This window comes from Amborella trichopoda, chromosome 8, assembly GCF_054954075.1.
Source record: "Amborella trichopoda isolate Santa Cruz 75 chromosome 8, AtrichopodaSantaCruz75HAP2 v2.0, whole genome shotgun sequence".
Taxonomy (NCBI): Eukaryota; Viridiplantae; Streptophyta; class Magnoliopsida; order Amborellales; family Amborellaceae; genus Amborella; species Amborella trichopoda.
Window position 1 is genome coordinate 13,765,331 of NC_142343.1, and position 22,818 is coordinate 13,788,148.

General features: G+C 38.1%; 1 protein-coding gene across 4 annotated transcripts in view; it reads left to right on the plus strand.

The window, feature by feature from the left end:
* The first annotated feature begins 822 nt into the window (after positions 1-822).
* Positions 823-22,818, plus strand: part of SKD1 (AAA-type ATPase family protein) — a 35,850-nt gene continuing 13,854 nt past the window's right edge. The window contains exons 1-5 of one of the 4 annotated variants that reach the window (XM_011626705.3): positions 823-871; positions 956-1,014; positions 1,215-1,965; positions 19,261-19,366; positions 21,934-22,132. In XM_011626705.3, coding sequence (XP_011625007.1) covers positions 1,491-1,965; positions 19,261-19,366; positions 21,934-22,132 — 780 coding nt within the window. In that variant the 5' untranslated portion in view covers positions 823-871; positions 956-1,014; positions 1,215-1,490. Of the gene's footprint in view, positions 1,015-1,214; positions 2,030-12,665; positions 12,759-19,260; positions 19,367-21,933; positions 22,133-22,818 lie in introns of those variants that run through there. The other 3 variants (XM_020669957.2, XM_011626702.3, XM_088873743.1) reach the window with 3 other exon arrangements.

Sequence of the window (22,818 nt, forward strand, 5' to 3'; positions counted from 1 at the left end):
CCCATGGAAAACCCCTTCTCTTCATAAATAAAGAGAAGCTCGTGTTGCGTGATTGCTTATTCTTGAATTGGTAAGAGAATTTTGGAAGGGTAGAATACTACTTTGCTTTTAATATGTGATATCTATCTCCATCATAATAATAAAAAAAAACATGGTAATGGTTATTAATTAAAAATGAAAAAACTTATGCTTTTTTTCAATATGAAGGTTTGTTTATTTGACATAGAAACTGGCCCTTAACTACCCAAAAAGATAAACCTTTAGCCAAGGATGGAAACACGTCGGGTCTAGCCCAAGCCAGTCCATACCCTAGTCCCTATAGGGCCGGCACATGCTCAAGCCGACTGAAGAAAGCCCGCATCCATGGTGGCTCACTCAAGATTGGGCTGGACCAAATACAATAAATATAAATAAAAAAAGTGATAAGAAAAAAAGGGCTGGGCCGGGCCATTGGCAGCCCTAACATTCAGCTTAAAACTTCACTTGTCCATTCTCACTTATACCACCATTCCATATTGTATCAAACACATATTTCCTTCTTGTTTATTACTAATTATTAATTCATGTTACGATGCAACTCGGTAGAGGAAGAAATACGGAGGTTTCCTTGCTACAACACGCTAATTCAGGAAAATTGATACCTTCAATCATAATCAAACTGCAAAAAACCATAGGAGTATACACACATTATAAATAGTAGATACGCACTAAATATATTGTTATTTTTACTTTTTTGGTTGAAATTTCCTTATTATCTAAACAAGACATGTCGGTCTTTCAGAGAGAGAAAGTTAAAGAGAAGGTTCATCACAAACTTGTTCTGCTCCAACGCGTGCGTAGACAGCAATTTTGACGAGGGGATTGGTTGCTGGTGGTGCTCTCGCTCTCTCTCTAAAACTCTTTCTCTCTCAAAAAATCACTAAGTCCTTAATCAAATCCCCGTTCTTTTTCTCAGATCGAATGCCGCATACCTAAGAAATCCCCCATATAGTAGAGGCTTCTGAAGATCAAAAGGTTGGTTCTGTTAATCTCTCTCGTTTTTGTGTGCTCTGATCATCATTCTGTATCAATCGGATTTAACCTTTTTGAAGATTTTTGAAGAAAAACCAACCTAAAAAACACGGTTAAATTGCAAAGGTTGGTTCTGTTAATCTCTCTCGTTTTTGTGTGCTCTGATCATCATCCTGTATCAATCGGATTTCACCTTTTTGAAGGTTTTTGAAGAAAAACCAACCTAAAAAGCACGGTTAAATTGCAGGAGCTGGCTAAGTTTTTCCCGATTTTCGAAGAAGCCCAGCCCTAGAAAAAAAAGGGAAAAAAAGAAAAGAGAGGATTTGACCATCTGATTAGGGTTCCAGTGTTGGTCTCTTTTAGATATTGAAATAATTGGACTTATAAAGGGATAATTGAATATAGAGAGAGAATTATAGCATCTAGGTCAGCAAAATTTGGAGCTTTTCTCTCTCTATGCAAGCCGTTGATCCCAAAAGATGTATAGCAATTTCAAGGAGCAGGCCATTGAATATGTGAAGCAAGCTGTACAGGAGGATAATGCAGGGAATTATGCCAAGGCCTTTAGCCTTTACATGAATGCCTTGGAGTATTTCAAGACGCATTTGAAATATGAGAAGAACCCTAAGATCAAAGAGGCGATAACCCAAAAATTTACGGAGTATTTGAGGAGAGCGGAGGAGATTCGAGCTGTTTTAGATGAAGGAGGAGGTTCAGGGCCTGCAAATAATGGAGATGCAGCTGTTGCTACAAAGGCTAAGACAAAGCCAAAGGATGGAGAGGGAGGAGATGGAGAGGACCCTGAGCAGGCGAAATTGAGGGCTGGCCTCAATTCTGCGATTATTAGGGAGAAGCCCAACGTGAAGTGGAGTGATGTTGCAGGGCTTGAAAGTGCAAAGCAAGCATTACAAGAGGCTGTTATCCTTCCTGTCAAGTTTCCTCAGTTCTTTACAGGTTCAAGAATTCATCTATTTTCATCGTTCATTTGATCTTTCTCTCTCCCTCTCTTTTTGTTTTGGTAAATCTCTCTATCTCTGAATGGGTATTTTCTGCTTCTTTTTGTTGCTTTTTGGGTATCACTTTTGTTGTTAATGCTTTGAACAAAATTGGGTAATTATGCTTGATTTGCTTGTTTAGTTATTTTAGGATATTGTTCCCTTGAATGAAATAGGTCACAAGGAGATTGATGAGAACTGGGGAATTGCCTATTTCTTTGTGCATTTATTGGGTGATTTTGGTGTGATGGTGGCTGCTGATTCGATGCATCTCAGGTGTTTGCGGTTGATGATTTTTCTGTCAATGGCTTGCTCTCTATTTTGTTAATTTGTCTGAGACTATATGCAGCATGATTAAATCATCAATGGCTTCCTGATGCCTTTGCAATCTAGTGAAGCACACTAGTTGCTATTTTATCTAAAATCATGTTGGAGAACACTTAATAGTTTGGCTTTTGAACAAGTTTTATGTTATTAATGGCCTTTAGATACTTCAACCAGACAGACTTGGAATCTCTTTCGTTGATAACTAGACTTATTGACTTAAATATGAAAGTTGTTCAATAAAAGTTGTTGGATTATTATTGCTATTATTCTTTTTATTATTCGTATTATGTTTATCATTATTATTATTATTAGTATTATTATTTTATATTTAGAATGTATCTTGTTTTACGAAGAGCGCAGGTAACTTCTCATAAATTTTGAAATTTTCCACCAGTTGTGTTATTTATATTTCCTTTTGTATTCTCCATGGATAATGGTACGAGCATCTAATGATGTTTGCAATGGAAATCAAATGTGACAAGTGCGTTCATGTGTTCTTGGCCACCATGATTGCAACTCCAAGCTGGAAGCTAGGTGCTACTGCTATGATATAATAACTTTACCTGAATTGAAAAAAAAAAAAAAGAAAAAATCACAAATCTAAATGGACTAAACATATAGAACCACATAGCTCATAGATAGTTTGATGACGATAGTTTGATGACTATGAAAAAGGTACTCATGAGAGAATTAAAGAACTTTTACAGACTAACGTGTGAAAATGTGCTTTTGAGATAAAAAGAGACGTAGTTTGTTTTTAATTGTTAGCTGTATTTTATTTTTTAAAATTGAGGTACAAGTAAGTGTGTTCTCTTTCTGTGTACAAAATCGACTCAGTACAACATCTCTTAGGAGGTGCGAGTTAGTTCAAGTGGAAGGATTGAAAAGAGCAAGGGGTTAGGCCTAAAAGGACATGGTTGGAAGTAGTCCAAAAAGATATGGGGATTTATGGCCTCACTGAGGGTATTGCCTTAAATAGGGCAGAATGGCAGACCAAGATTCATGTAGCCGACCCCAATTAATTGGGAAAAGGCTATAATGATGATGATATATTGGTCTCTACAAAAATAAGTGCTTGTTTAGAACCGGGTTAGAATCAAAACAAATTCACTATTGCGCATGTCTTGGATATCGGAATCGTGGCCAAAGCATGAGCTTCTTAGTTGGCTTCCCTCCAAGTGTGTTGAAGCTGCATACTTATCCTTTCGGTACAATCCCATATTTTTTCGAAAACATTCTGCAGTTGCCAAGGGAAGGGCTCGTCGCTGCTTCCCTACACAATCATATTGCTGGAGTCTCCCTTTGCGTTCAACTGTTTCAACTGGTATCTAGGACTCTTAGTCCTTTTAGTGGGGACCTGGCTTGAGCCTCGTTCGATACACAAGTAGGAATTGGCCCAGAATAGGATAGTATAATCTTCACTCGGTGATTCATAAATCAGCCCCTAAAACTTGCTGAGCCTGGATTTCCTCAGGAGCTCCCTACTAAATTCAACTTCTATGTATCCTCTGAGGGAGGAATTCACTTACTCAGCTTGTTTTGCATTGGCATAAACGATGTAGCAATTCATTTGAAATGGGTATCAAAATTGGTCACCATGTATCCCTAGCAATGTTTTAAAATGCAGGATGTGGCCCTGATGCGGTGGGGGGCCGATGCAGCTCGATGCGGCCCGGATGCAGGTGCATCGTGATGATGCGGTAAATAAATGTAAATAAATTCTAAAAAATCTAAAAAACTAAGTTAATGCATAGAAAAAAATATGAAGGTGATATATGTGATAGTAGGTATTTTAGTTTAATGATTAACTTCAACACTATTAGCTGTCGGAGATTCTGTATTCAATTATCCACTATCCCCTGATAGAAACTAGAAACTTGAAACCAGCTTCATAAAGCATTCAACAATCAACAACCATAAGCTCAAATTTTCTCCATAAGCACAACCATCAACAACCATAAGCACAAAATAGTGATATTACAAAATACAAACCAATAGTCAAGCTCAAGAAGAGTTAATAGTTAATAACTTAATACAATCATCCATTTTGAGAGTCAATTTTGAAATTTGAACTTCATTTTTTCAAATATTTATCAGACAAGTCATCTTGAGAGTCGTCATGCGCATCATCAATATCATCCTCGACGGCCTCCATGTATTCTTCTTCATCGGTCTCCTCTGAGTCAGCTTCCTGCTCGACCTCTGAAGCTAATGTGCGAGTGCGACTAGACCCAGCAACTCCTCTACTCCTTTGTGCTCTAGTGTTAGGTCAATCTTCTTCATTAACCCTTGTTGCTAGCTCGACATCAAGCCATGTAATATTCTCACCCTCAAACACACGCTCTTGTCTTGGATCCATGGTCCACTCACTTATGGAATCACCATCAGCTTCATATAATTGAATAGGGTTGAGCTTCGTGCGATTTTCATGCCGCTCCCTAAGCCGCTCGTTATACCTCACATAAACCAAATCATTCAACTTTTTCTGCTCCAACCTATTTCTTTTTTTTGTATGGAGCTGTGGTAGAAATTTGAAATCAGATAAATTAGATTTTAGATTAGAAAATTGCAATTCAAGAAATAAGGATTAAGGAATAAGGAGTAAAGGACTTACATGCTCAAATGCACTCCAATTGCGCTCACAACCAGATGAGCTACATGTGAGATTCAACACTCGAATAGCGAGACGTTGTAGATTTGGTGTCTCGCTTCCATATAATGCCCACCATGCAGCTGTATAATATTTTATAATTTAGAATATAGTTAAAATTAAGGGTATAAATAAACAATGGAAGTATACATAAAGTAAGAGACAAGTAAGATTATTTTTGGGCTTTTGGCCTTTACCTGGATCTGTAGTGTCCCTATTTCGAGTGGCAATATCTCTCCCAAAGTTTTCCAAGGCTAACTTGAACTTAATCAATTCATGGCTCTGGATCTCATCCTGGATATCTTTGTCTGGCTCCAACCTCTCTAGCACATCTAAGAACCCACCATTTATTACACGATCTGACTCAATGGATGGGTGCTTGTAGTGAAGAGATGGGTTTAGAAAATAATCGGCTGAATGGAGGTGCCTGTGAAGCTGGGTATCCCATCTCCTATCAATAATTTCAAGCATAGCCTTGTGTATATTTTCATCATCCTTTAAAACATCTTTTATTTCAGTTCTTGCCCTAGTCATTGCCTCATGTATGTAGCCCATAGCAGGCTTCACATCACCATCAATCAGTCGAAGCACTCTCACTAAAGGGCAAGCGACCTCCAATGCAATAATTATTTGACTCCAAAAAGATGTATTCAAAATAATTTTTTCAGCCTTTCTTCCATCCTTATGCGTTGACCATTTGTTTTGACTTCATTGCTCTGAAGCAAACATGGTCCTCAAGGCACTTTTTTGCTTGGCTAGGCTTCAAAGAGTGAGAAATGACGTGGCAAATCTAGTGATACCCGGTCTCACTAATTCTCTCATCTTTGTAAAAGACCTCATCATGCTTAGGACTATGGTGTGATTGTAAATAAATCCAACAACAAACATAGCTCTTGAAATCACCCCACTAAATAAAGATGTTGTACCCATTTCCTTAAGCATAAGATTAACACAATGAGCTGCACAAGGTGTCCAAAACATATGCTTCCTCTCCAAAGTCAAGAAATGCCCAGCTGCAGCATAGTTGGCACCATTGTCAGTGATAATTTGTACCACATTTTGCTCCCCAACAAAATTGACAATCTCACCCATCAAGCCAGATAAGTATATACCATCATGTGACTTGTCTGATGCATCAATAGACTTAACAAAAAAAGTACCTGTTGGGCAGTTAACCAAAAAATTAATGAATGCCCTTGATTTCCCATCGGACCAACCATCACACATAATAGTGGCCCCATATTTTTCCCACCCTTCTCTCTGAGAAATCAAAATTTTATTCACATCAAATACATCCTTCAACAAGGGCTCCCTAATCTCATGTAGTGAAGGAGGAATAAGTCCTGGGCCATCTTGCCCAATTGCCTGGACCATACATGCAAAATTATCCAGATTTTTAGTATTAAAAGTAATACCGGCTATGTAAATCCACTTTGCAATCCACTAACATACCGACTTCCTTTGTTCTTTCTTATATTTATTGTCAATTGTGGTTTGTTTTGTTTTTTTCTTTCTCTCCTGAACCACAATTTCGGGGCTAGGGGTGAAAAAAGGATCCATTGGCCCCTTAGAGAGAGGTGTTTTTCTCTCAGCACTACCACCAATATTTATAACCCTCTCTCTTGAGATCTGGTACCCTAACCAACTCATTCTTGAAATGAAGTTCAAGTGCTGTAGCTCATCTTTTAGCTTTATAAAGGCCTCTTTCTTTTGTACGTTAATCTAACGAATAACTCCCCACTGCAATCTAATTCCCAAACCAACTCATCCTTTAAATGAAGTTCAAGCTCTGTAGCTCATCTTGTAGCTTTATAAAGGCCTCTTTTCTTGTTATCTTTTAGATCCTGTTTCCTAGGTGGCTGCATCTTGAACCACTTATTGAGCTAGAAGCAAGTTTTCGTGCCATTGCGCACCATCTGTTCTTTTACTAGCCTTCCTGCGTCGTCTATCCCACATTTGCAAGCCAATACCTGCTCAAAATGAGATGCATTGGATGTTGGTCTTTAAAATATTTGGGGCTAGTCATTTTCACTTAATGGGCATGCATACCTTTACTCGCGTGGGAGTAGACTGTATTTCTACTTCCTCAGCACTATCCAACATTCATTAAATCAAATGGTGGGTAGCACCCTGATGAAAAGTAGGGAATGAGGCAACCGGTGCCCTTGTTTGAAAGTGAAGTAAGAGCATCGTGTACATCTGTGCCTCTCACAATTCCCTCTTTCTCTCTCTCTCTCTCTATGCTTTTCAATTTTCATTTCATACGGTTTCTCTTTAAAAACTCTCTCTCTTTGCAAGAATCTTTTTCTCTCTTTAATTTCACTCTTCTCTTCTCTATCTATTTTCCCCAAAGAAAATGAAATAATTGAAATAAATTTCTCTCTCTGTCTCTATCTCTCCCCCATTTTATCTTCTTCTTCTCTTCTCACTCCCTAAGAAGCAAAAGCTGCTTCAGAGCATCTCATTTTCTTTCTCTACAACAAGTCTGATTTTTCATCCAAAATTAAGTTCCATCATCATGATTCATGGCGCTCCAATGACTAATTTTTCAAATTTCACCTCTCTTTCTGAACCGGGGGGCCAAATTCACACTCTGCCTGGTTCTTATCTTCTCCTTCCTTTCATTCCCTCATTTCAGTCAGTCTAATGATGCTCCAAAATCCTTATCTCTTCAATTTCTATAAGTTCATAAAATCTCTCAAGTGAAGTCAACAAATTCTCGAATCCCTCTTCATGTGTTTCAGATAGAATCTGCTGATGTTTAAACATTGAGTAAATTGATCAACTTGTGTAGAGAAAGATTAAAGAAGCCATTGCAGCTGTTGAAGACATGGAAAGGCGAGGAATTCATTTGAATTCAAGTACCCATCTTCCTCTTTTGCAAGCCTGTGCATGCAAAGCCATTAAAGGAAGGGAATATGTTCTACAGCCATATTCTGAGGTCTCCATATAAGCCAGTCTCTTAATCTTCAACAGAGTCATGGAAATGTAAAGTAAGTGCAGCACCATGGTTGATGCTTGAAAAGTGTTTGATGAAATGTGTGGGAAATTGTGTGAGGAAAATCCACAGAAAAGTTCTAAAAGCAAGATGAAGATGAGAGAGAAGAAAGGGTTGGGTGAAGAGGAAAGAGTAGAAATGAGTGGAAAACTTTTAAACAGTAAGAATAGAGGTAGTTGGTGTATGTTTCAGAACAACTGGCAGTGGGTGCATGTGTACGCACCGCACCTGAAATTTTTATCCAATATAGGGGAACTGGCTGGCTTGGTTATCTATCTTGAGATTGAGCTCTCTCCACAGTTCGATTTAAAGAGCAGTGGTTAGAGTGGATGGAGTACGGGAGCACGAAATCTTTTGGCTTAATTATTAGCCTTGCATTGTAAACTCTCTACAAATTAGTTTTTCTGATGCGTATCTCTCCATCAATTATTGGCATCTTAATTCATGCATGATATGAAGTATTGTTATGATTAATGCATACAAAGTGTGTTGATGACGACTTTTTATTATATGTTTCAATGTATGACACGTTGGCAATAATACAAAACTATAGTGTGTATTAATGTCATGCACCATGGATTGTGCTGAAATCAAACGAGAATTTCTTCCATCAATAATTTTCTTGCTGCCGCATAATTTTCAACATCTCTTCTCTTTTCGGGTGAATAATGACTTGAAACTTCATTTCCAACAACCTTTTATTTTTATTTTTTTTCTTTTGATGACTATTATTCGTGGCAGCCTGCAATGCATTCTCTTATCCAACTTTCTGCACTGTTGTGTCAAACAATGAGGGAATGTAATGAATTTTAAAATCATTTTTCCTAGAGGACAAATGACCAAAATATTAATCGAAACATTTTCTCTTCCATCTGTCTATCCATCCGGGTATGCCTCTACTACTTCCATACTTCTATGGGGTCCCAGACCTACTTTCATATTCTCTACTCTTGTAAAGAATGTCTCTAAGCTCATAAAACTAGAGGCTTGAGGACCAATCAAACTGCCTCAGTGCCTCAGAATCAATTGAAAGCTCTGATACTGAGCAGCATTAAGAAGGATATCTGCTCAATAAGGTGAACTTGCTATACATGAAGATACTTGATACCTGTCTCCACTTTTAAATATTTTTCATTAGTAATATGTTGTCTTGAATTCAGGACAGCACTTCAAGGTTGTCTCCACAGTCCATGCCCTTGCTCCATTTGTTTCTCTACTATTAGTTCTTTGTTGTTTAATGTTTTCTTTGGATTTTCTTTGTTCCTTACCATTTTGGCTATAGATACTAAGACATCTATTGGACCTCTTTGGTGAAGTCATGTACCACTAATTCATTTTTTTTTGGCTACCATTCCTTGATCTCCTCCTACTTTCTCCTCTAGGCTAAGAGCGTATTTCTTCCATTTCTTCTCCAAACTTGCTCTTCATTCTAACTCTGTATTTCGGATTTTTCTTTTGTTTGGCTTCCTGAATGTATATGTTGAAAATTAACCATTTACTCTAAAAATGGTTGCAAGTCACATTGTTTATCCTCGGCTATTGTTTTTTCCCCGTATTTCCAACCCAAATAAGCTATTCTTATGGGTTTGGTTTCATTCCTAAGGATTTCTTGGGATAAGGCGTTGTTTCTAATGTGAGTGCATTGCTCTGATGTGAAAGTACTAGTACAAGAAAACGGGTCCAGATGTCTTTTCCCCCCATTGTAAAACAATGAGAAAAAGTGCTTATTTCCTTGCATGCTCTACCATAGAGGCCTTTGGCAGATGGTGGTGTGCTGATCATGTCAAATTTGTAATTTGTATGAAATCAATGCAAAACGACCCTTTACAAAAAATTTCTGGATTAAAATGTGTTTCAATCCTCATGGACCTTGAGAATTAGGTATGGGAATTTTTTCTTACCCTTTTTTTTTTTGGTGGGGTTTGGGGGGGGGGGTTGTGGGTGAGTTGGGTTCATTACCACGTCAAGCATTGGTTAAATGTAAGTGGCCATGTGACTACTTCGCTCCTCAACAAACCACTGTTTTTTGGCCAAATTGCTTCTTGTTTGAGGCATATTGGTGAAGGACAGCTGTAACAGCAAATTGCTCACCATGGTGCCATTTTGCCATCTGGGGAGGGCCCTAAATTTTCCTATTGATTCTAGGTGATGTGATGCCTAAGTGACAACACCAAAGTTCCTACTTGGCTAGCTTTTGGATAATTGTGCCTTCTGCTGTTACTCTTTTTCTGTCATCAGTCCTGCTATGGTTGGGATTTTCTTATTTGACTACTCTTGGAGTTGCAGAATGTTTTGTAACCTCCATATTACAATGATATTTATGTTCTCGTTAGGAAATCTCACATTAGGTCATCTTAGTATCCTCTCTGTCACAAACCTTTTAGCGGGGGTAAACTATTAAGGAGAAATATGCTTTTAATGTTTTGGTTGTTCTCTTTAGGGTAAACATAGGTGCCCAGGTTATTTTTGAAGAAAATTGGTAATTGTATCATCAAATGTGGATATTCAGTTAGTTATATTCTAATGCTTCTTGTTCAAATTTCTGAAAACTTTTGAACATTGAATTTGTATTATCTTTTTTTTTTTTTGAGAGAAAGTTAACTGTTTCATTGAAGAAAAAAGAGTTTGTACAAGTGTTGGGTCTAGCGTCCCTTACAAAAATTGGGAGCTACCAGGACCCTAACGGGCAAGGTAATCCCTTTACAAAAAAGCCATATAAGAGTTAAATGCTTGTGACAACAATGAGGTTGCTTAGCGAAAATGGTGGAAGGGTTTATATAGCACCCTATTTACAATGTGAAGTGAGTAGAGCACAAAAGGGAGAAGATGGCCGAGCTAGCTTAAGAAGGTCGAAGATTTTCTGTAAGATCGGCTCCGTCATTGGCCATGAGATCTGCGAGTGCGTTGGACGTCCTGAACATATGCCTCCATGAGACACTGATACCCTTGCAAATGAATTCAATCTCATCAAAGATCGGCAGTAGATACCATGGTGGTAAAGACTTTCCTGATGCCCAAGAAATGATGTTGTATGAGTCCCCTTCAACTATCAAGTGGGATCCCCAAGATGGGTTGAAATGCTTGAGCCCTATCAACAGTGCCTTTGTTTCAGCATATTGTGAGTCAGTATAGCCAAGGGATTCAGCGTACGTGAGCAGAATATTCCTTTCATGGTCTCGGAATACACCCCCAGCCCCAGCTGGCCCAGGGTTACCCCTCGAGTAACCATCAAAATTGAGTTTGATAGTTCCTCTCCGGGGTGGTTGCCAGTTGTTGGATTTTTGAGATTTCTTAGGCTGATAAAAGAGGATATTACCCCATTGGCTAAGAAAAAAGTTTGTAGGTGTACCCACAAAGACTTTGTGGTTGATTGACCAAAATGTTACCAAGGTCTTAATCTTGTGAAGGAGTGCAGGCAGCTGTTGATAACGTCCCAGGAATATCCTATTGTTCCTTTCTATCCAAATGACTCATATGAGCGCGGCAGTGGCAGCTTCCATATTATTTTTCCAGCTTTAGGCCAGGGCTTGGCGAAATCTATGGATAGGAGGGAAGGAACCGTGGGTGGAGTAGCCCATTCAAGGCCAAAGAGGCTCAAAAGTCTACTTCAAAGGTATCTCGCCTGTTCACAATGAATGAAGAGACGTTAGATTCCTACTCGTTTTGACACATAATACATCTGTTTGGGGTATGAATTCCCCTCTTTTGTAGTTGGTCCACAGTTAAGGCTTTATGTGATCCAGCTATCCAATTGAAGGTTTGGACCCTTGGGGGTGCTATGGAAGACGAGACTTTGGCTAACAACGAGGGAGGGTTGAAAGGCAAAATGGGAGATTGAATGAGCCTTTTATAAAATGAGGCTACTGTGAAGCACCCAGAGGGAGAGAGGGTCCACACCAAAGAGTCGTTCCCACTGATAGCACCCAGAGGGAGAGAGGGTTCACACCAATGAGTCGTTCCCACTGATGGCACCCAGAGGGAGAGACGGTTCACACCAAAGAGTCGTTCCGATTGATTTGTATTATCTTTAAGTTATGAAAATAGTATATGTTTTTCCTTGTATTTAAGTTGTGTTCTAAATCATGATATGTATTATCTTTAATCATGCTTTAAATCATGAAAATGATATATGAGTTTTAAACATCACTGTAAGCTATGATTTGTCAGTAATCATTCTTGATTAAAATAAAAGCAACAAGTATGGATTTCCTTCTCTTGCTTGTATTGTTGTTAACCTGTGGACATGTACATGATGCACATTCTAGCAAGCATGAATTCTTGCAAGTAAGCTTCATGCTCTATCCAATTGCTGATAAGCGGAATTTTGAGCAAATAACTGTTTTGTAATTTTGTCTTCACCAATTGGCATTCCCTGATCTCAATGAAATTTTGCTTGGGTTCACTCACCTCTGAAATATGAGCAGATTATTTTGTGTCAATCACAATTATCGTGGACTTGTTATTGTATTTTTATGTACCCTAAGTGAATATTAATTGAGACTTGGGATAATTGTCCGGTTTGACTATTTATACCCCTTTCATAACATCTGGAACTTCAGTCGGTAATTAGTTTAGTGTGTTTGCAAATTATGTGTGCGACTTGTCTTGTTTTTGATGGATTCTTTGTAGCTGGTGGGTTTGCTTTGCATATCAATCACGTGTTTTCTATTTGGATTATGATCAGCATGAGATAGAGTGGTTTCTTGTTTGGAGCATGGACATTATACTATGGAAGGTGGTTTGTGGATCAAACCAACGTTGATACTTTGTGGTGCTGGTAATTCTCAAAATAAAATTAATAAATTTTATCATATTCTATGTTAGATGTTATTAATTTCTTAGCAACTCATTGGGGCCTTAAAATTTTGAACTTATATTCAATTTAAGTCATATCTCATACATGTAATATACTGACCCAATCTTCAAGAAGGCGGATTCAGCCGCCTAGGTGTGCACCTTGAAGATTGTATCGCAGGGTTCTATTGGTTATAAAACCCCCTGAATGTTTGCACGAGACATCCTTTTTTTTTTGAAGAACATGAACATTGCTTTGTAGTTTTTTCGTGTCTAATGTTATTGTGCAGTTCAAACTTAAACAACGTGATGTTGAACTGTGAAATTGAATGACTAAAACATTAAAAGAATGAAAATTTCCAAAGATTCATGCACTCCGCAACAAGCCAACAATAGAAAATCTTAATAAATAGCGTATGTTAAATTTTTGTTGCTAATTACATCTCACAACTCACAAAGAAGTCACAACCATAGTTACTAGAATCTCTCACCCAAGGTCATGATTCCAATTCGGAACCCCAATTCCATGATTCCGACAATGAATCTTAACCGAATCCGTTTTCGTGAAGTCAGGTTTTCGATTACTTATTTTAGGAATCTCGATTCCAATAGTGACATTTTCTCGTTTCTAATATTTATTGATTATCGATTACGCAATTGTTGAATATCAATTCTACATTAATTGAATCTGGATTCCATATGTAATGGTACTCGATTCAATTATTCTTGAATCTATATTCCTAATCATCAAGTATCGCAATTCATAGTTGCAAGAAACCACGAATTTATCAAACATTGAATCTTGCTTCCACCCTCAGATTCTGGATCTGATTTTTTTGGAATTGTAATACCATTAAATCAAATATAATGTTCTAGGTGTACAAAATTGTGACTAATGAATTGGTTCAAATATTTGTGGATTTCAATTGAATTATATGAAAAGCGACTTGGAGACGATTGTCTCCCATAGTTCATATGTGCTCCGAATAATGATCTGATGAACACATTGTTGAAGTATTGGTTCCACAAATTAAACTTTCAAATGCAAATATGTAGAATTAAGTTCTAACAAAGGCAAGTATAACTTCAATTATAGGTAACACAGGCAAATATAACTTGGGTGTTGGAGCATTAAAATTAAGGGAACTTGGGCCTTGCACCGTTAGAATTTGGATACTCCAGGTCTTCACCCTTTGTGTCTAAGGCACATATTACAACACGGACAACACCATGGCATAGACAAAATCCTATTTTGAACTATAATAATGAATCAAAATCACGTTTTAAAAATATATGAGCTAACATTTTTATCTTTTGTAGATTGTTTTCTTTAGTGGACTTCGGGGGTTTATTAATTGACCTTACTTTTGATATTGTGTTTGAGGCTCCATAGTCAATATATTGCCTTCAAATCTAAGAAAACCTTCTTCATGTCTTAGAGATCTGTGATCTCGATTGCTTGATGAGGTTCTAAGTTGGTAAGGTGGAAGACTTCGTTGATGTGGGAATCTTGATTCTAAAGGGTTGAAACTCGACCCCTTAAAGTTACAAATCTCGATTGCCAGGTGGGTCGAAACTCAATTCCAAATTGATATGAATTAATCTCAATTCCAAATACATCTGAAACCTGATTCCAGATATGTTGGAATCTTGATTCCGTAAATGAAGGAATCTCAATTCCATATGAGTTGATTCTAAATAGGCAGAAACTCAATTCCAGAGAGGTCGGAATCTTGATTCCATAGATGTAGGGATCTCCATTCTATTTGGGTCGAATCTCGTTTCTTGTAAAGTAGGAATCTTGTTTTCCTCAATTCTCCTCATACGAAAGTCAATTCCGAAAAAAAGAATCTTCTAACCAGCCGTGATTCTGCTATTCTGGTTCCTAAAATGATTCAGAATCTTAGGTGTTTCCCAGAACTATAGCCACAACTCAAAGGACAGAAACTAACAAAATTTAGAAATATGATGAACTCTAGTCTAAGGTTGATGCTCACGTCTATGATAAACATCAAATGCACATGAATCTGAAGATGCTGCCATTTGCCATCATCATTGTTATTCTCCTCATATTCATCTTCTTCCTTACTCTTATTTGTGTCAAACCTTTTCCTCCTCTTTGCTTACTCGCACTGGCTCTTCCCTTTGCCTTCACCTACCCATTCCTTTGAGTTTGAGATCTTGTAGCCCGCATAAGGCTAGATGCCATACTAGTCAGTTCATGAACTTGGGTCCATGTCAAGCTCCCTCATGCAAATACGAGTTCATGCACAACATCCTCCTCAACCAACCAATCATTTGATTCATCCATATCATTCACAAGGATGGGTCCGATTTCATTCTGCAGTAAATGGAGCTCTTTCAGCTTCTAATTATACTAAACGAAAGTAAGGTCATTCGGTCTCTTTAGCTGGAGTCTATTTCTCTTCTTCGTTTGTATCTGTTTCGTAATGCGTGATTGCAATATTAGAATTATATTACTTAAGAAAATATAATACGAGTTATGGTGGTAGGAGAGGAGGACAAATGGCGAGTTTACCATTTTGAATGTGCTGAAATTGTTCTCGCATCCGGACGATGTAAATGTCAAATTCAAAATTCGTTCAGCCATCCTCTGTAAGCATATGGTGCTTTATCCATGGTTGGTCCACCATGAAGGTATGGTACATTAAAAATAAATAGAATATATATATATGGAAAAAGTTCTTGTACGCCCATGTGCGTATCGCTACAATAAACAACCAATGGCCCAGATCGAATCTGGGCCGATCTAACGATCACGGTTATCCGAGAGTGTTTGAATTTTAATTTTTTTTATACAAATCAGAATGATCTGAAATTTGGAGCGTGTGTACATCTTAGTGAGGCACACCTAATAAAAATATAAAAAAATAATTCGCAAAAAACAAATTGATCAAAATACCCCTGAAACTTTTAGGGGGTATTTTGGTCAATTTATTTCATGTAAAATATTTTTTTGATATTTTTTGTAGATTCGCCTATTTTTGATGAATGCACACTCCAAATTTCAGATCATTCCGATTTGTAGAAAAAAAAATGAAAAATAAAACACTACTGGACATCCATGATCGTCAGATCGGCCCAGATTCGATCTGGGCCGTTCGGTGTTTGCTGTAGAGGTACACGAATCGGCATACTGTAGCATCTTTCCTATATATATATATATATATGTATATATATATAGTAAATTTAGAAGTCAAGTTAAAGTTTAGAAGTAAGAAGTAAGAACTTAAATAACAAATACATCATCAGGATGCATGGATAGATATTAATCCTTTGCCTTATTGCAATGTCTCTCCCAAGTGTCCTAGAGTAGTGATACTTGGCAAGCTCCAAAGACACTTTGTTTGGGATGTTCGACTCGGGGTTGAGCTTAACATTGCACTTGTTAACTGCTTGAATGAGAATCCTTAGACTTTATCCTAGGATCAGTATATTAATAAGCAGGGTTGAGCCAGTACCCTGCTAGGTGTAGGGGCCCCTCCAGCTGCGAATCCTTTGTCTTCTACAATTTTCAAAATAGGGGCATATCTACTTTCCTCATTCAAGTTTAGCTTGATTTCATCTTCTGCAACCTCCATTGCCTTGTACATATGCCTCATTCCCAGTTCTTTTTCACTATCCACAAGGTGCAAAACTTCTACAAGTGGCTCCAAAAGATTGATGCAGCACTTAATCCCATTCCAAAATCAGGGTGTTATAACAATGTCACACTCCTTTTCCGCCTTTGTATCCTTAGACCACTTGATTTTCTTCCAATCTGAAGAGGCATTTGATCATGAATAGATTTCAAAGACAAGTACGAGGTTGCAAGCCTTGTGAGCCCTGGCCTTACCAAGTCTTTTTCTTCTGTATACTTCCTCATTATGGCTAAGACATTGGTGTGGTTGTATATGAAAACTGTAACGAGTTTTGCTTCTTTAGTTTCCCCTCCACCACTTTCATCTTGTTGATTGCCTCAAGCACGAGGTCAGTGCTTTGCGCTGCAAAAAGCATCCGAAAATGTACAGCCTCTTCGAATCCATACATTCTAGCAGCCTCCATATTGGCCTTAGCCATATCAGTAAAACTTCCACGACATGTGCCTCCGGCCACCTCCTCAGTGCACTTACTAAATAAAAAATGGCCTTTCACATCATGATCTTGTCAGATGTGTCAATGGACCTAATACATATTGTCCCAATAGAGCAAGTATCCATTAAGTTCATAATGCTTCTTGTCATCTTTTTGCTCCAAGTATCTGTCATATGGTGACCCCACTCCTGCCCCATGCATCCTTGTGGGGCTTGAGGTACTCATTTGTGAGCTCCGCCTCTTTCTTCAACAAAGGTGCCTTGACCTCATATGGTGCAGGGGCTTTATATGCTGGCCCAAACTGCCCCACTGCTTCCAATATAGCTTGGAAGCTTTTCAAGCTAGAAATATTGAATGACAGACCTGCGTGGTAAAACCATCAGGCTACAAATTGAGATGCCTGATCCCTGTCGTCTTTCTTAGAGTGGCTCTTAATACTAGTCTGCTCTCTCAAATTGCCACCTCAGGATCGGGAGGGGGAAATAAGAATCAATAGGTCCCTTTTTTGCTCATCTTTCGCCTACCATGTAAATGATTTAGCATTTCTTTCCTAATATCTGCATGCACTTGAGTACATGGGGCTCAATCCCTCTAATGCTGGTCAAATGCTTCTTCAATTTATTAATGCCAACATTATACTCCTTCACCTAAACCCCAAAAGTTGCCCAAACCACCAAACCCAAACTTGAATACACATACTACAGGTCCAGTGCTGAGATAAATTCATAAAAGCCAGATTAATTCACAAACCCAAATATTTGAGAAATGAATACAAACCAGTTAGGAATGAGCAATAAATCAACTATTTACTATCATATTGTTTAATAAACAACCACACAGTCTAAAATGGACAACTTAAACTCGTTATTGAATCAATAATGTAAATCACTATCACAATCTCCAAAATATGCAATGAAGCCATTAATGCCACATTAAATATTAAAAGCAAATCATCCAAATTTATAAATGGGCAGTAAATTAGAAAACAATTCCCTGTTCTTTTTCATATTTGGACAATCTTAGGAAGAACAAAACCTGGAATGCTTAAGAAAAAGCCAAAAATAAATGTCAAAAAATTCATAATAGACCTACATATCAATAGGCCAGTAATTGGAAGAGTAATTGGAAGCAAAAAGTGAAAATAAATCCACATAAACATTAACCAAATTGAAAAGCTCAACAAACCATAAATATCACGAAACCCTAAACCAAGAAATGAATACACCAACCTCTCAAAATCCAATTAAAACCTGGCTCGAATCTGTGAGTTTTGGTTGCTAGAAGACTTCTTTTGCAACCGCTTCAAGTCTCAAAATTTTTTGGATTGAATGCTTTTTGATTTTGCAAGAAATCAGAAAGTTTAAAATTCTTTCAATCTACAAAAAACATAAATACCAAATGTTGGTTTTGGGTTTGTTTCAAGCTCTAATTCAACACAAATGGGTCTTGGGAGCTAAAATGCCACCCATAACCTTTCCTCCGCTTTTTCTTTGGGGTGGGGTGGGGGGGTTTTGCAGGGGGGAGAGGGGGGGGGGGTGCACGGGGTTGATGACTGCTTTTGCCCTTGGCTGAGGGCTTTTTCTGCCCTCAACCAACATGTATCATCGGGCCATCTAGGTGGCCCAAGGGCGCCTAGCTGCATGCTCGAGAACAAAACCGAATAGGGCCTACTTAGGCCTTTTGGTGTGGTTAGCCCCCTAGACCACCAAGCCAGCCAGGTGGCCGAATTTTTTATTATTGTACTGACTTTTCTTTTTTTTGGTTTGTATCCTAATTTTTACGATATACTACTGTATGCTTGTGTGGGGATGTGTGTTTTTGTGTGCATATTCGTGCATGTGTGTGCATCTGTGCAACTGCATGTTTGTGTGTGTGTGTGAGAGAGAGAGAGAGAGAGAGAGAGAGAGAGAGAGAGAGAGAGAGAGAGAGACTGTTTTAGTTATTGTTCTGCATCACATTGTGATAGTTAGGATTTCTGAATTGAACTTTTATATGTTGGTTTCGCTTTTCTGAAATTAATTTTGGTCAGAGACGAATCATGCAAACACACAATCTATTGTAATTCCTAGCCATTCAATATGAGTTGCTTGATAAGTGGTGTGCAGGTTTGTGTGTGTATCCAGTATGATACCATTAAACTTTTCTTTTTCACTTCAAGAAAACGTTCTCTATTACTCTGAGTAGATTATGTAATATGTGTTGAGTTTGATTGCTAATATTAGGTTCTGAGATCCATTCATCCTGAGAAAGACAGTGAAATATTGTTTTTTTGTGGGGCTCCTTTTATTCTTTCTTTCTAGTTGCTTCTTTTAGTTCTAATCGGAATCAATGATAAGAGACTGTAATTTTTCAGATTGATGCAGCATGTATTATTTCTTCATTTCTTTCAGGTAAAAGAAGGCCATGGAGGGCTTTCCTTTTATATGGTCCGCCTGGAACTGGAAAATCATACTTGGCAAAGGCTGTTGCGACAGAGGCAGAATCTACCTTTTTCAGGTAATCCCTTTTTTTCCTATTTGATATGATGGAATATGGTTAGGGAGAAAATGCTGAATAAAGTTTTTGCTGATAGGAGCATGATATGGATCATCTATTCATTTTATTGGGTTATACATGTCTGGAGCCAGTATTAACATTTAGTATTACTCTCATAATCATTGCTCTGACCTTTGTTGTTATTGTTGAAATTTTCCTTCTTATCATGGTGCTTTATTGGTCTATTAGAAAGGTTCAAAAAATTTGTTGTGCAGAAGTAGAGTTAAAATAATAGGCAACATTCCTCGGAGCTAATATTCCCTCTAGGGACTCTTGAGTCCTGTAATCTTTGTCATTAGCTTCCCTATTTTGAAATGGGACTCCCCACATAAGAGGTCTTGAAACAAAATCTGAAGAGCATCACTCAGGCAATAAGACATCCATTTTTGCATTCGGCTTCTACTTTATTCAGTGGCTCCATTAGTGCGTTACAGCCTTGTGAGCCACTAGACATGCAGCCCTTGTCTAGTGCTTAAACTTCTGGTGGGCTTGCATTTTCAAAGTGCTGCCATTCGTGTACGACTCTTAATGCTCAGACAAATTCTTTTCTCATATTTGCTTGGAGAGCTGCACTATAGGCTCTAGATTTTGGATCCCTTTCCTCCCTTTAACAGTTCATCATGATTTTCTCTCCTTTTACTCTCCTCCTTGTTCTTACATACTATTCTTTTTCTCCCCAAGAGTTCCCTAAAATATTGCTGAAAAGGTTGGTCTCTTGAGAATTCAACCACAATTTTATATGGGGCTCAAGAACCTAGTTAATGAGAGGGAGATAAAAGGCCATCGGTAAGAAGCCAATAGGGCTTCATTAAGAACCCATGAGATATTCCCTGATCACTTGAACAAACTTGTAATTTAAGACAATGCATCCTTTGTCACTTTCCATGTCACATAACTGGAAATTCTTATTCTGAGGATACTTACTTTGGGAATCATGTCTTTCACCGGCAACTGCCGAAAGCTATCACTATTGGTGGGGCATGGGCGGATGGGCCTATGACCTCAACCTCCTAGCATGATACTTTCACCTCACACCGCAGACTTCGTAGACTGCATCCTTTTAGTGTGGAAAAGACCTCTAGCTAGCCTAAGAGATTTACCAACTGTAGAATCACTTATTCCTCTAAATCCCACCGAAGCTTAAGATGCCACAAAAGTCCCCCTCCCCCCTTTTCCACCCCCTGCATTCTAAGCAATCTGTTAGCTAGGGACCCCCATCCATTGCTATGATGTATAATTTATATTATGTTGTTCATTTCCCACCCCCCGCATTCTAAGTAATCTGTTAGCTAGGGACCCCCATCCATTGCTATGATGTATAATTTATGTTATGTTGTTCTTTTGTGTTTCCTATACCCTGCACTATCTGAGCGACAATGGGATACACATTTTTTGACCCTGTTCTCTCAAGGTGTTGTGCATCCTGTTTCCTCTTTAATCATTCACGTAAGCCTGGTTGTTTCACAGTTAACCATTGTTTCTTTATCTTTTGAAACCAAATATTTTTCCAGAAAAATTTGCCTTCTTTTGCAGAAGTCATGATCCCCTTTTTTACCTAATTGTGCAATTATTATGATTTCATACTATTTCCAATTATGATTTTCCATGATAGAAATGTGAAGTGCTGGTGCGAGTGGATTTGATGTGATAGAATTGTTCAAAACAAGAATACTCAGTAGCTATTCAAAGAGAATTGGAAGATAATTACTGTTTTCATTTTCTGCTTATATGGGGGACAGGGAAGGAGGGAAGGGGATAAAAATAAAACATAATAACTGTGATTCATGTGATTTTCTATCAATGTCTCAATCCACACGCTCTCCTTGTTCCCTGTCCAATCCAATTGGACTAGGCTGAGTCTCCTAAGGAATCAACAGAATAAAATAGATACTTTGCGTAGTCTTGTCTCAGCCAGTTATTTTCCAAGCCAACTCGTCCCAATTTCACTCTGCAAGTTTTTAAATAAGTTTTGTCATAACTGACGGATACCCTTAGGCATGTTGGTCGCAGCACCTAACCATTCTTCTTGGCAAATGGGGCAAAACACTTTTCTTGTAGTTTTTGTCATTGTGGCTATTACCATATAAATGGGGCCAACATGCTGTAGATGATGGCACCACACCAAACACCCAATTATGTGGGCCTGGTATAAGTCGTCCTCAACCAAACACTCCCTTAATATTCATTTTGGGCTTTTTGTTTGGTACTCATGGCAATATGTGATCATTTTGGATTTTTTTTGTGGGGTACTTGTGGGAATATGTATTCACAACTTGTATAAATCTGGTGCATATTAGTCCCCTTGGTTAATGTTATGTAGTTATTGAATCATATGGCAGCAATATATAATGGCAAAAGTAGTAAGGCGGAAAGAAGGAAATATAGAATTACCCTAATAGGTACTCCCGGTTCAAAGTATGCATTCTCAATATCTACTCTCCCATTCTCGATGCAAAACTGACTTCTAAGCATTGCATATATATTGTTATTCTATTTAATAGTACTTTTGGTGTACAATTCATGTGCAGTGTCTCTTCATCAGACCTTGTTTCAAAGTGGATGGGTGAAAGTGAGAAGCTCGTTTCAAATCTTTTCCAAATGGCACGAGAAAGTGCACCGTCTATTATCTTTGTGGATGAGATAGATTCCTTGTGTGGTCAGCGTGGGGAAGGCAACGAGAGTGAAGCCTCTCGAAGGATCAAAACAGAACTTCTAGTACAAATGCAGGTATCAGTCAGGTGGTTTTGGCTGTTTTGTACTTTCAGGCAGTTTCATAGATAAGAAAATTTGTTCAAAATGGATGACTTGTTGCATCTTGCCAACAAATGAATTAAAATTACAACTAGATAAGAGAAAGGAAGTAAAGTTTATACTCAGGTTTAACCTTCGTTCTATGGCTACTCTCTGAAGTAGAGGAAGCATTTAAACTGTGGTAAACCTTGACTTATTAGTCCATAGTTCTTTGCCTATTAAGTCATCGAAAATGAAGTCATGTACCGCTGAGTCATAAATCAAAAGGATGGGGATGACATCATCTTGTAATCCTGGATACTAGGAGCTGCTCTTGACTTATTAGTCCATAGTTCTTTATCTATTAAGCCATCGACAATGCAGTCATGTACCGTTGAGTCATAAATTAAAAAAGATGGGGATGACTTCATCCTGTAATCCTGGATATTAAGAGTTCCAAGCAGCTCTGGACTGGCAAGGTTGATGAAGTGTTCCATGTTCAGAAGAAAGTGAGGATCTACAAGGAACTTCCAATATATCACACTCATGTCAGTATTTCTTAGAAATCTTGAGATCAATGTCTTTAGGTATTCTTAGGATGACATCAGATCTAGTTCCTCAGCTATCCTTAGGATGGTCTTTACGTATAGGGGATTTCTTCTAGGGTCTTTTCTACAGATTTT